The sequence below is a fragment of the Cricetulus griseus genome, chromosome 5, assembly GCF_003668045.3.
Source record: "Cricetulus griseus strain 17A/GY chromosome 5, alternate assembly CriGri-PICRH-1.0, whole genome shotgun sequence".
Classification (NCBI taxonomy): Eukaryota; Metazoa; Chordata; class Mammalia; order Rodentia; family Cricetidae; genus Cricetulus; species Cricetulus griseus.
The window spans coordinates 82,456,998-82,471,626 of record NC_048598.1 but is presented as its reverse complement, the minus strand read 5'-3'; the positions used below and the strand labels follow the sequence as shown (position 1 = coordinate 82,471,626).

General features: G+C 43.5%; 1 protein-coding gene across 1 annotated transcript in view; it reads left to right on the top strand.

Annotated features, from left to right (window-relative positions):
* The first annotated feature begins 5,978 nt into the window (after positions 1–5,978).
* Positions 5,979–14,629, top strand: part of Cdkl4 (cyclin dependent kinase like 4) — a 33,522-nt gene continuing 24,871 nt past the window's right edge. Inside the window, exons 1-2 of the mRNA XM_035445634.1 lie at positions 5,979–6,196; positions 9,006–9,127. Coding sequence (XP_035301525.1) covers positions 6,029–6,196; positions 9,006–9,127 — 290 coding nt within the window. The 5' untranslated portion in view covers positions 5,979–6,028. The remainder of the gene's footprint in view (positions 6,197–9,005; positions 9,128–14,629) is intronic.

The following is a 14,629-nucleotide window of genomic DNA, read 5'->3' as shown; positions in this document are numbered from 1 at the left end:
AGGTTCACTCTTGTTCGGGTAGAGTCAGGCAGAAGCGAGCAGGTGTTGATGGAGGAGGTTGGGGGGAGGGTGGGCAGAGCAGCACCCAGACTCACATGAGGCTAGGGCACCCGCCATAGGACAAAGGGCAGGGTGTAGACAGGGGTGAGGTGTGTCCGGACTCAGGGTAGGCCTTCTGTTCTGGGCTGGTCCACTCTTGTCTGGGGAGGGATGTTTCAGGCAGAAGCGAGCAGGGGTTGATGGGAGAGGTTGGGAGACAGAGCAGTGCCCAGACTCACCTGAGGCTAGGCCACCTGCCGCAGGACAGCTAATATCTTATTTTAAAAGATTTATTTTTATTTATTATGCTTACAGTTTTTTCCTGCATACCAGAAGAGGGCAACAGGCCTCATTATAGATGGTTGTGAGCCACCATGTGGTCTCTGGGAATTGAACTCAGGACCTCTGCTAGAGCAAGCAGTGCTCTTAACCTCTGAGCCTGTTCTCCAGCCCAGCAATTATTATCTTAATCAAATCTAACCCACCTCCTGTTATTGTCAATAAAGTTTTATGAGAACACAGCACCACCTATGCTTTGACCTGTTGTTTAAAACTATTCATACTTCAGTGGTAGACCTGAGTGGTTTCAGAGGAGCAGTCTGGCCTGCAAAGCTCAAGTGTCTACTGTAAGGCTCTTTACAGAAAGTAGTTTGTTATAGCCTGAGATAAGACAGCAAAGGAGTGTTGGGGAATTCCTGAAGGTCCGGAATAGAAACATTGAAGTGGGAAGAACATGATTAGCTGACCAAGAGATGCCATTTGTATTGATTCCTTCACAGCCTGTTACAGAGACCGTGGATCATTTATTTCAGAGCCATTTCTTTGTCTAGAATCAGACATGGATATTATTTATTTTCCCTAATATATTATGAATAATCAACATTAATTTTTTCATTCACTTTTATGAAAATAACATTACTAGCTGTAAAACAGACTTGTGGGCAAGTTTTTATGAAACCAGATTCTGCTCCTATTGTTGGTTACAGAGCAAATGACGCTTTTAAACCTCAGCTGATGTAGGTTGCAACTCAGAAACTTCACCACATTAAACTGTCAAGCACTTAGAAATACTGCCCCTCCCTAAAAATGCTTGGAACTGGTTGCTTATGTTTTTTTTTTTTTGGAACTGGTTGCTTATTAACCATAAGCTTTCACAAAATATTCTTCGAATTAAACTATTTAGGAGTAAGGCCCAATAATCTCTGTTTTAATGAGTTATAAATTATTCTGATGTGCTCCGTGAATTAAGAACAGCTGGCACAGATTACATTTAAGTCCACATTTCTGAATGTGGCCCAAGGATGCAGTTTCAAGTGCAAATTCCTAGGCCCAGCAGAAGAGACCACTCACATGAATGCTGAGAATAGTCTTGTCTTCACTAACATTCAGGATGCCTTTCTTGTTACCTGTGTCCTTACTGGTTTTGAAAAGAGAAGATGGTTGTGATTGTTTTGTGGTGTGTCTGAGTCATGTTTTAGTAGAGACCACAAAATAAAGGTTTTAGTCATCTCCATCATTGAAGGAAAAGTATTGAGTGGGGGGTAGCTTGTAAACACTGAAAAGATGTCTAAAACTGTTGGGTATTTCCTATTGAGGTGCTTTTCCAGCTCTGAAGAAAAGACAGTGTGTTTGGGTAAAATGTAGGTAAACAGCAGAAGTAAAGAGTTTGGTCAAGCATGCCTAAAATCCCAGCTGGAGAGGGAGATCACAAGTTCAAGGCCAGGCTATGCAGAGAAGGTGCTCTCATGCTCTTCTTCCATATATGTGTACACACACACACACACACACACACACACACACACGAACACACATTTACATATATAATATAAACATTAACAAAAGATACCTTGATTGTGCTTTAGAGAAGAGAAATTTTATATAGACAGCTGTAGACAGCCTTAGTTGAGGAAAAGAAAGTTTCAGTTTGCAGGGGTGGTCTGGTAGGCGAGATGTTATAATTTGGACATCAAAAGTACTGCATGTTCAAGGAACAGTGACATTGAAGGCAGTGGAGCCTAAAGCATATGGACAAAGGACTAGGCACTCTGCTGGGAAACAAAGGTGGGCCAGTAAGTCTATATAGATTAAATAGCTGGGAGAAAACAGGAGTGTGCACATGACAGCCCAGTACTTTGGATGTCTGTGTCTTCTTTAGCTACATATCAAGTTCCAAGGCAGCCTGAGAAACATGAAATCCTCTCAAAAAAGTGGAGAGAAACCTTAGTTGTGGTGGCAAAGACAGGCAAATTCCCAAGTTTGAGGCCAGCCTTTTGTTCATTGCAAATTTGAGGGCAACCAGGACTGAATAGAGAGGCCCTGTGGGTGGAGATAGGGCTCAGTGGATAGAGCTTTTTCCATGCAAATGTAAAGAGCTGAGTTTGAATCCCTAGAGCTCAAGGAAAGCTGGGCTCAGGAGCAGCCATTTGTAATCCTAATGCTCTTGGAGCAAGATGGAAAGACAGGACACTCTCCCTAAATATACAGGCCAGCCACTTTGTCATACACAAAAACAAACAAAGACCCTATCTCAAGGAAGACACCCAAGGCCATGCCCCTCCCCTCCTCTCTCTCAGGAGTATAGTAAAAATGGATCCACAGACTTGGATAAAGTGACTTGATACCCTGATGAGAAATGTTTTCTAGCCTAAGGGCATAAACCATACAAACCTGTATAGGTGTCAGTTTAGATGAATTGAGTGGAATCGTGTGTCTGGTCTTGAAAGAGGAGCAAGGTGCACGTGGTCACTGGTTTAATTTCATTAAAAATGTGATATTTGAGCATATTCGTGAGGAAATGGGAGGTGAGGAGCACACACTTTTATGGAAGAAAGGATGCTCATGTATATATGAATGGCATAGAATTGAAGTGTATGGTAGTTGTTTTTTGTGTGTGCTTTGATGTTCCGTTTATTCTGTGGGTAACGACTCAAATTCTCTTTCCTGAGGTGTAACACGTTTATCTCGATGTCACATTCAATGATGTTTGCCTCGCGTTCTTCTCCTTTGGGATGACCCTCCTTGTCCCCTACTCTGAATCCTCCCTGGACTCTGGAGCATCGTTGCTAAGTTGCAAAAATGGTGTTGATGAGCCACAGCCTCAGAACCCGACTCCAAACAGCACAAGGTAAAAAGAGCTAAGAGTAATGGATGACTAACTGAAGGCTGCCCTGGCAGGGAAGGAAGCAAGCTAGTTCTGGGTGGAAACCTTTGTCTAGAAGCTGCAGGACCTGTGCGTCCCGGTTGCCCTGGCAACACTGCTGTGGCTGGGTCTCTTGGGAGTTCTGGCTGCAGGGACTGAGGGGCTGGGGCGCCTGGAGGCTGCACACTGCTTCATCCTAGTCACCCTCGCTGGAGTCTATGCTGTAAGTGCGGGTTCCTTGTCCGGGGATGAGTGAGAGAGAGGTCCTTGGGGTTCCGGAGGACCGGAGCGGGCGAACCCCCTGGGGCAGCCAGGCACTGTTAGGCTGTGGGGATGGCCAGGCTCATGGATGCATTTGTGCATCTAGAGACCATGAGTGGCCTGGAGCTGGAAAAAGTCAGTTAAGTGAGGGCTCAGAGGCTTGGAAATGAAGTGAGTTTTCGCCAAACCCCCAGGTATTTTGTGTGTACACCTGAAGCGTGGGACATAAACAAAATGTTGTACAGATTGTGTAAATAGTGTGGTTGAGCTAGTTTCCGGGAGGTTTTTTTTTTTTTTTTCAAGATCGACTGTGTTGACACTGACACCTTTACATGCAGTTGTATGCGTTTAAATTCCAATAACTCAGTAAGGCAGCTCGGAATGCTCAGTTTGTGGAGTCCTTTTCCCCATCAAGTTTATTAAACATAAATGCACGTTTGGAAACAAGAGACAGTAAGTGATGGGGCATCCCCAATGCTCTTCCCTAGCCTTGAAACTGTCCTTTCCCTTTAATACTCCTAAAGCCAGACCTTAGTTGGTTGGTTGGTTTGTTTTTTACAGTTTCCTGTTACATCATAGATTAGGAGAGTCATTTTTCCACCCCTCATTCCTACTTATCACTTCCTCCCCTCTGTCCTAATCGTGTTTGCCTGTGTGTTCCTTGTGCTTCCTCAAGCCTCCGGGACCGAATCTGTGAAACAGTCGTAGAAACGAACTTACAAGTGTTTTTTTTTTTTTTTTCTCTTACATACTTTACCTAGTAACTCCTTACAGTAAGAAAATTCCATAGAAACTAAGGTTTAAAAATTCAGTCATCACCCCTCTACCTGTCTTGTCTATGTGTGTCCTTTTGCAATTGCTGGTGGCCCCCAGCCTGTTCCTGTCTTTGTAGACAGAACTCCATTAACTCAAGAGTTATTTTATAAATTCTGAAGTTGGCTTGGAAGGTATACCATTTCAATCTGAAGGTGAGTGTTAACTATAGAAAACGTTTTCAACCAATAACTATATCCATTTAATCTTGCCCCCAATAGTGTGCTAGTAAAAATCAACATGCATTGTGGCTTTTGCTTTCAAAAAGAGAAAAAGATTAGAGATTGAAACTATACTAACACTTAAAAGCCTGCTGCATGCCAGAGAATGGGCTATGGATGGGAGTACAGGGTAATAAGCAGTTTAAAGGCTGGAGTGGGGGTGGGGTGTGTGTTGGAAGCATCCTGTGTGTTCAGAAAAGAGCCTGCCATGGGGACTGGGATTTGAGTTGAACTGTGAAAAACGAAGAGGATTGAAATGTGATCTGAAGGGTCAGACAATTCCAGACTGAGAAATAAGCAGAGGAGGCAGGCAGAAGGAGTTTGAGAAGAACCCGAGGGCGGGGTAGAAAGGACTGTAAGGGATCATGTTTGAAGTTTATTTTGTGCCCCTTAGAGAAGAAATTGGAAGGAGACGGTAAGTGGGCGGGGGTCTTTCTTTTAAAGGATTCTTTGCACCTGCAGGCAGACTGTGCCATCATGGAACCCTGGGCTGACCAGAGCATTGCCTGAGTGCATTCTGCCAGATGACAGGGAAGGGCCAGCATAGTGTCTGAATCCTTACAGTATTTTCCTAGAAGTCCCCGTGGATGTGGAAGTATTGGGGAAGAATTGGACAAATGTACCTCCTTTTTGATGTATGACTGTTTTTATTTTCTCTGGAGAATTAAAAAGCTGGTCACTCACCCCATACAAATAAAAGCTAAGAGCAAGAAATGGAGACTTGACCAGCCAGATGGATCAGGTTTATTTGTCAGGCAAGTTTTGCAGCCGGGGTTACAACCTCAGGACTGCATGGTAGGAGCTGACTGGTTTCCACAAGTTGTCCTCTGACCACTTCATGCTCTCTCTCTCTCTCTCTCTCTCTCTCTCTCTCTCTCTCTCTCTCTCTCTCTCTCTCACACACACACACACACACACACACACACACACACACCCCTCACATACATACCACATATACCAATTCCTACACACACATCACATCTCACATTCATATCATAACCCAAACATTTCCTATGAAAGTTGCATTGTTCAACAGCCACGGTTTTCTTTCTTCTGTCCACCAGGTGGAGGTATAGAGTTTTGTACTCTTCTTCACTGAGGGGTTCTGTTGAGTTAGTTAGGAAGCAAACACCATATTCAAGAGTATAAAAGCCCATCCATCCCCCTTTACTGCACTTTATAGCTTTGTATTTTAATCATTTCCCTGGGATAATAAAAACAATAGATGGGGTAAAGGTTCTTCCCCCAGGTTTTTTTCGTTAACTGTTTTCAGCACAGAGCCCTCATCAGAAATGACCCTGCAGGCAGTTCAATAGCTGGAAGAATAGAGATCTGTGCTAACAAAAAAAACACCCGAGTGCTCACTTCTGCTACATACTGAAAGCAAAAATTAAAGAATGAACACAAACTGTTGGCAACCGGTGCCAACTGTCCATATACAAACTATGAGAACAGTGTCCCGTGTAGTTTGGTTGATAAGAGTCGTTCTTATTTTCTAGGTGCATCGCTGTACTTCATGTCAATCACTACGCCAACTTAAGTAGCTTTAACTAAAATGGAAAAATATGAAAAACTGGCTAAGATTGGAGAAGGGTCTTATGGGGTTGTATTCAAGTGCAGAAACAAGTCATCTGGACAAGTGGTAGCAATAAAAAAATTCGTGGAATCCGAAGATGATCCTGTTGTTAAGAAAATAGCATTGAGAGAAATACGCATGCTGAAGGTAGGTCACGCGCTCTGCGCCCCCAAGGCATTGTTTGAACTGGGTACAGTAAAGTGACCCAGAATTTGTTTCTTTTCATGACAGGTTTCTCTGTAGTTTTAGAGCCTACCCTGGAACTGGCTCTGTAGACCAGGCTGGCCTTGAACTCACCTGCCTCTAAGGCTGGCACCACCATGGATGAGCTAAGACCAAGAATTCTAAAGTGGGATTGTTTTCCCATTGGACTTAAATAACTGGCGATCAGCTATTTTGGGAAATAGGGTTGGACTCTGGCCTCTTTGATTTATTCTGATATGTGTGAGCATAGCGGTAGGTGGTTAAAACATGGAAGTACTCCGCATTCCACACACAGCACCCTGATTGGGAAACATCCACTCTGTCCTCAGTTTCCCGACCCTACTCTTTACCAACAGCTCCCCACCTGGCCATCTTTTGGACATTGCCCCCACACAGTTTCCCAACCAACCAGCAAAACTACATGAGCATGTCCAGCATAAAGGTCCCCCCAGTGTCCCTGTAGATGTCAACATGGATCTGCCTCTGCTGAGTATCCTCTTCCCCAACCATGTGCACGATTTCTTACATTTTTTCCTTTTGTTGCCATTGTGTTTACTCTGACAGAATTCAATGTAGAAGTTTCATATGCTCTCAATGGAAATGCTTTCCTAGCTTAAAAATGCTCTCGGTTTTTAGAGCTTTAAGACCTAGGATGAGCTTCTCCATCATGAACACCCGCCCCCCAAGGGGTCTCGCTGAAACGAGAATTCTGGAAGGGGGGGGTGGATTTGGGATGGCTCTTTTTTTTGTTGTTGTTGGTGGCAATGACTCTTGAAGTTTCTCATTTCTAACCGCCTCCCAGAGGTGGAGAAGACAGAAACACACATGTGAAGAACACGCAGCCAACCTTCATTTTCTAAGTATCCTCTGTTACTTTCAGTAAAATTTCAGCTTGTAAAAGTGAACAATAATTACATTGTTTCTTCTTTCCAAGTATTACGTGCTGTTTTCCCTGTACTGCAGTGCTTCCGTTAAAATAGAATTTAAAATATGAGTCGCTCTTACGATTGGCCAGCAGAGGGCGCGAGTGAACCAGGTTACTCTGGTGATAATAGGTTTTTTGCTTATTTCTGAGTTAAAACTGCCCTGATCTGAGGATGTGCTTTAATGTGCAAATAGCCAAGCATCGTTCCCTCTATGAGATGTCTGATGATGGCTCAGAACTGCTTTCCTGCTTTTTGCTGTTGCTCCATTGATGGCATTGAACACATCGCTTTTTAATTTTCCTCACTCTCCTCCTCACACTACCTGTTTCATTTGAGGCAACCACAGAGCAGGCTAAGACAACATCAGTAGCCAAGTAGCTGTGGATAGCAGGCCTACCCACAGACAGTTTGCCCTGGTTAAACCTGGGCACGGCGGCAGCGTGGAGCTGCAGGGTCTGTGAATCCCTGTTGCACCTGGCTTGAAACCTGTTCTGCTTCCAAACTGTGGTTTTGCTAAAGCACAAAGGAGCTTGTCTGTTGTGAAATCACCCCTGCCACCCTTTGACCTTCTGCTCTTTCCACCTGTGGAGTAGACAGAATGCAAATTGATTTGGGGTTCTGGACCCGTTTCTCATGTGTCTCGTTTCCCCTACTATTGAGCAGCATTTGTTGGGTGATTTTGTTGTTGCTTTGCACGGTGTGTGTGTTCAGGTGCCTAGTAAGGCCACAAGAGGGTATGAGAACTCCTGAAGCTGGAGTTACAAGTGTTTGTGAGCCATCTAATATGGGTGCAGGAAACAGCTCAAATTGTCTGTAAGAGCAGGAAGCACCTTTAACCTCTGAGCCTTCTTTCCAGCCCAGAATTTTCTTTTCTTTTTCTTTTTTTAAAGTGGAGTCACACTTGCAGATAGTCATCTACAGACATGCAATGCAAGATTCTGAATGTGCCTAAAATTTTGTACTGCAAAATACTTATCAAACTGCTACAATATATAAAACACTGTGTGTGTGTGTGTGTGTGTGTGTGTGTGTGTGTGTGTGTGTGTTGAAAAATGGATTTGTCTGGTAGATACACAACAAGAAAAAGGAGTTGTAGATAGGTGAGGTCATATGTCCTGTTTTGCCCAGGGACATCTTGGTTTATAGTTTTTGCCCTAGATTCCTGTGTAGTTAATATCCCACCGCTCTCGGGAGTGTCCTGGTATCTACACTTAAGTATTTGGGCCCCTCAGCATAGACAGAGTAGCCATGAATCCTAGTTTACCTACAATTGTTCTGTTTCTACCTGTTATATATACTTCTATATAAGATTTTTATATTCACTCTTGGGGTGGATTATCTGACTTCATCAGCATTTAAATTTTGGTTTAAAATACTGGACAAAAGGCTCGAGAGATGGCTCCGAAGCTAAGAGGACATGGGTTTAGTTCCACAACCATCTGTAACTTTAGTTCCAGGTGATCTGATGCCTTCTGGCCTCTTTAGATAAATAGTGCACATCCATGAGTATGTACATGCCCATGCACTCAGTACATGTTAATAAGCAATCAATTAACTAGTAATAAAAATGTTAAAGGGGAGAAAAAGTAAAGAGGAATCTGATGTTAGCCTCTAGCTTCCATAAGTGTGCTGTGCATGCGCACACACACTGACACAACCACACACACACACACACACACACACACACACACACACACACACTTGAAACTTCTGCCCAGAGATAGAATGATAAAAGGGAACTTGTTCTCTCAATGTCACAGCTGGTCTGGGGAGCAGCTGTAAATGGAAACACACTCACTCAACTGTGCCCTTCAAATCTTTTGCAGCAATTGAAACACCCAAACCTTGTGAACCTCATCGAGGTGTTCAGAAGAAAGAGAAAGATGCATTTAGTTTTCGAGTACTGTGATCACACACTGTTACATGAGCTGGAGAGAAACCCGAACGGGTAAGTGATGGAGAAACCGGAGCTCTGTGGCCAGTTGCCTTCTGTTCTATGTGCAGTCCACTATGGCAAATTTCAAATCCCAGCCCCAGTTTCTCTTCCCTTCCCGTCTGGTCTCATCCTGTCCTATCCCCTCCCCCCCCACCATCGCCCCTCCACACTCTCCCTACCCTCTCCACCACCCATCTATGCTGATGCAGCTGGCTACCATCCTCCACCTTCCGGTAGGATGTGCTCAAAGGGCAATGGCTACTAACCCCGAGCAGCTTCAGAGGAAAGCCTAGACCAGATCACCTGACCTCGAAAAGGAGAGTGGAAATCTAATCATGTAACTAACCAGTAAGTTAAAGTATAAAGGCACCTGTTGGGACTGGGGAGATGGCTCAGCAGTTAAGAGCACTGGCTGTACTGGCAGAAGACCCAGGTTTGGTTCCCAGCATCCACATAGTGGCTCACAAACATCGTAACTCCAGTTCCTCATGGCTTGCTCAGTCTGCTTTCTTATAGAACCCAGGACCAGAAGCCCAGGGGTGGCACCACCTACAATGGGATAGGTCCTCCCCCATTGATCACTAATTAGGAAAATGCCTTATAGCTGGATCCTATGGAGGCATTTCCTCAACTGAGGCTCTTTCCTCTCTGATGATGACTCTAGCTTGTGCCAAGTTGACATAAAACCAACCAGTACAAGCATGCACACATAAAAACTGAATAAAAACTGGGCAGTGTTGGCACATGCCTTTAATCCCAGTACTAGGGAGGCATAGGCAGGCAGATCTCTGAGTTTGAGGCCAGCCTGGTCTACAAAGTGAGTTCTAGGACAGCCAGGACTGTTGATGGGGGTTGTCCTTCTGTATATATGTTTCTCTCATTGGTTGATGAATAAAACACTGTTTAGCCAATAGAAACAGGAAGATAGGTGGGACTAGGAGATGAGGAGAATTCTGGGAAATGAAGGCAGAGAGGCGCCAAAAAGAGATGCCATTTAGCTGCCAAAGGAGAAACAGGTCCAGACATTCTTTGGTAAGCCAAGACAATGTAAAAATACATAGATTTATAGAAATGCATTGATAATAAAGACAGAGCTAGCCAATAAGCCCTAGCCATCAGCCAAAAGTTTTATAATTAATGTAAATCTCTGTGTGCTTATTTGAGGCTGATAAGGGCAATGAGAGCTGGTGGGACAAACAAAACTCCAACAACAGATATTTTATTAAAATTTAAACATAATGTTTAAGTATAAAAGATTGAAAATAAAATATATTTTTTTGGTCTTTCAAGACAGGGTTTCTCTGTAGCATGTCCTCACAAAGATCTGCCTGTGTCTGTCTCCTGAATGCTGGGATTAAAGGCATGTTCCACCACTGCCCAGATCAATCTTTTTTTAAAAAAGTAATAATTAGGTAGACAGAAGAAGATCCTAGGAAACCAACCTCTGGTCTCCAACACATGCACATTATGAACACATATGTATGCAAATGCACAGACACATGCATCACACACTCGTGCACAAGTTAATTGTGAGGGCAGCATCATCTTCAAGTGATGATGCAGTTTCTGAGCTGGGTAGCTCAAGTTGCTTGGACATGATGCCCATTCAGCCTTGAACTGAGCTAACCTACCTTTGCTTTAAGCTTTTCAGTATTGCTTTTGGTATTTGTGTTTACACTAGACCAACGTGTAATATTAAACACCAAATATCGATTGATTTCTTACTGAGGGTTTTATTTCACTCTGTCTGTGGCAGAATGGCTTTGGTGTGCTCTCCCTAGCACTGGCCAACTGTCCATCTGCAGTCCCTTCTCCTCTCTAAGGTCAATTCCATTCATCCCTAGTGGATGTTTACTTAGCCAGCAGTGAACTCTACCTCCTTAGAATCGGAGCTAACTGGACAGAGGCATGACATTCCAGTAAGAAGTCTTTGTATATCCTCTTTGACAACCAATGCCACCATCGAATTAGCTCTGCTTGGTTTCTCATTAACAAGGTTAGCAGTCAGGTTTCTGACCATTTCTGAACCCTCACACCTGGCTTGCTTCCCAGTTTCCCTCACCTGGAGTCCCTGGGTGTCCTGTGTCTATTGATACAACCACCTAGTCCCTCCCCGAGGGATGGAGCCATCCCTCTTCCCTCCACACCCTTTATGTTGCCTGGGCTGTTTCTTTTTTTCTTTTTCTTTTTTAATTTAAATTGGAAACAAGCTTGTTTTACATGCCAATTCCAGTTCCCTAACCCTCACCTCCTCTCCTGCCCCCCCCCCATGATCCCATTCCATCCCCTTTCTGCTCCTCAGGGAGGGTGAGGCTTTCCATGGGGATCTTCAAAGTCTGTCATATCATTTGGGCCAGAGCCTAGGCCCTCCCCAGTGTGTCTAGACTGAGAGAGTATCCCTCCATGTGGAATGGGCTCCCAAAGGCCATTCATACACTAGGGATAAATACTGTTTCACTACCAGAGGCCCCATAAATTGCTGAGGCCTCCTCACTGACACCCACGTTCAGGAGTCTGGATCATTCCTATGCTTGTTTCCCATCTATCAGTCTGGGTGTCCATGAGCTCCCCCTTGTTCAGGTCAGCTGTTTCTGTGGATTTCTCCAGCCTGGTCTTGACCCCTTTGTTCATCACTCCTCCCTCTCTGTAACTGGATACCAGAGTTCAACCCAGTGTTTAGCTGTGGGTGTCTGCTTCTGCTTCCATCAGCTACTGGATGAAGGCTCTAGGATGACATAAAGCAGCTTTCTAATTTATTTCCCTATATTTACTTTACTCCTTAGAAAGCCTTTCTCTGCACTGTATCACTTCTTGCTTGATTCTTTTTGATGGCTTTGTGTTTAGAGCAAGGTCTACAGAAGGTTTTGTGAGCTCTACAGATTCTTGCTTTAACCTTATATTCCTCCATGCTCCTAGTCCTTTCTCTCCCCAGAACATCTACTTTTGAAACCTCTGATCACCATGCCAGGGTCATAGTCATGTCTCCTGGCTTTGTCTGGCCTCAGACCTTCATCTCCTGAACACAAGTGGATGTTAAGCCCATGCATTTTGGTTGTAGATTTCTTAGTGAATTTAAGGGTGTTTTTTTTTCATTTTCACACAGGCAGAATGGAAGCTTTCAGAGCTCTCTAAGGTTATAACTTTTATAAAAGTAGGAAGTAGGTTATGGTTGCCTTTTCACTTCATAAAAAAGAAATACTGTTATATCAGCTTTGGCTAGGTAAAGGTGAACAAGTGCAAAATTATAAAAAAATCTCACTGTAGGAAAAAGAAATAGATACTTTATATGAATAAGGATTAATACTGACAATAAGGTCTCTCATAATATTAATAATTAGGCCTGGAGGCAAAGGTTGCCACCAGATACCTGACTGTCAAGGTCATATTACTATAATCATGACCTAAGATAAGAAACTGCTCTAAGAAAAATCAACCCCTATGTTCATTTTTCTGAATAGACCAGCCTCACATGGCAGTACCTTGTCATTAGGGTCAGCCATAACTGGACCTGAGTTCAAGCCCAGGGATCCACATAGTGGAAGGAGAAAACTCTCTCTCCTCCAAGTTGTCTCCATGCCTGCTTAGATATGTACACACTTGCACTCTAAGTAGCATAAAATATAATTTAAAAATTTAAATATAAAAGTTAAACCTTTTTGTCTCTGGTTTTAAAAATAACAGAGTTGGAAAGATGAGCAATGCACCAAGATAAAGATCTGCAGTTCTGTGACAGAGCAGTATACACTGAGCAAGTAAATGCTAAGTGTACAGAGACCAGTTCTAGCAACCCGATTAAATACAGTGGCCACAAAGAGAAAAAGACAAAGTAGGATGGGGGATAGAAAGAAGTGGGAGGGAATTGAGGATGATTGGGACATATTATCTAAGTGACTATCACACACATATATATATGTAGATGTATATATATGAAATTGTGTAAGAAAAACAATTATAAAAAGAAAAGCAGCTTCAGATCAGAAGAAAAAGATGAGAAGGAGAAGGAAGAAAGAGGAGGAGAAGAGAAGAAGAAAGATGAAGATGAAGAAGAAGAAGAAGAAGAAGAAGAAGAAGAAGAAGAAGAAGAAGAAGAAGAAGAAGACAGACAGACAAATCCAAAAAGGATAAAGAATAGATAAAGAATAGATAGTGTCAGGACTGGGGAAATGGCTCAGCAGTTAAGCACTTAATAAACTGTGGAGCAGGGTTTAGACCCCCTAGAAACAGTGTAAATACTACAACCTACATGTAATTCCAGCATCAGAAGGCAAAGATGGGATCCCAAAGCAAGCTGGCTCATGAAACTCTTGGTTCAATTGAGACTGCCTCAAGGTAAATCAAAGATGATACCTGGTATCACCCTAGGGTCGCCATATGCATGTTCACACTGTTCACACACCCATGCACATGCAAAAATACGAATTGCACTCCACAAAAAATGAATAAAGAAAAGGGGGACTAAAAAGACAAGAAATTGAAATACACAAAGTATCATTGTCAACATGTATTTATTTCATGTGAGGCAGTCTCCTACAGCCAGGCTAACCTCCACCTTTCTGTGTAACTGAGAATAACCTTGAACTTTGATCCTCCTGCCTCTGCCTTCTAAGTGATGTGATTGCAGATGTGCCCCCCATGCCTGATTTTATGTGGTTCTTGGGCTCAAAGCCAGGACTTCAGGCATACTGGACAGGCCACGTTCCCAGTGCCATCATGTCAGATTGTTGGGCACTAAAAAATAAGAAATGGCAAAAAAGTGAGATATAACTTTATTCACCAATAGGCAAGGATAACCTTGGCAAAAGCTGAGTGTTGACACAATGATGAGGACACAGATGTTCAGTGGGAGTGTGATGGGTACAGCCTTCCTTAGAGAGGGGAGCCTGGCAGTATGTAAATATGAAGGTGAGCTAGGACAGTGACGTGACTAATGGAAAGGCACCAAGAATGGAATATGGGTTGCTGTGATTTACAGAGATGGTGGTATAAAGTAGAATGTCCCCAGACAAAAACTGCCCAGGTGTCCAGTGAAAATGATAACCAGCTAAGGACACTTGCCAATGCTCCCCACACAGAAGGCTGATTTTTGCCAGTGATGGGGAGCTCACAGCCTCCCATTCTTATGTGACCTTCATTCTTTTTGGACTCCTCCTTGGGTGTCAACCCTTTCCTCATGCAAGCCATGTGCCCTTTACACAGTAACACGGGACCTGCCATAGTGTTTCCCACCAAAAGGTTAGAGGGACTGTTCCAAGTTTACCATTTCCCATGAAAAAAGGGGGCCTTGCCCTCCACCCCCAGGACTGTTTTGCCTGTAGGATCAGGATATAACACTGACCCCAGACATCCAACTTCTCAGATGCGTCAATGGATCTTAAGAACAAAGTGTGGGACTGGTAGCCACAGGATGAGAGAACTGACTCCAGCAAGCTATCTTCTAACCTTCACATGAGCACCATGGCAATTCTCCCTCTACCCCATTTATAATAAAAAAAAAGAACAAATGGGGTAGGTGTG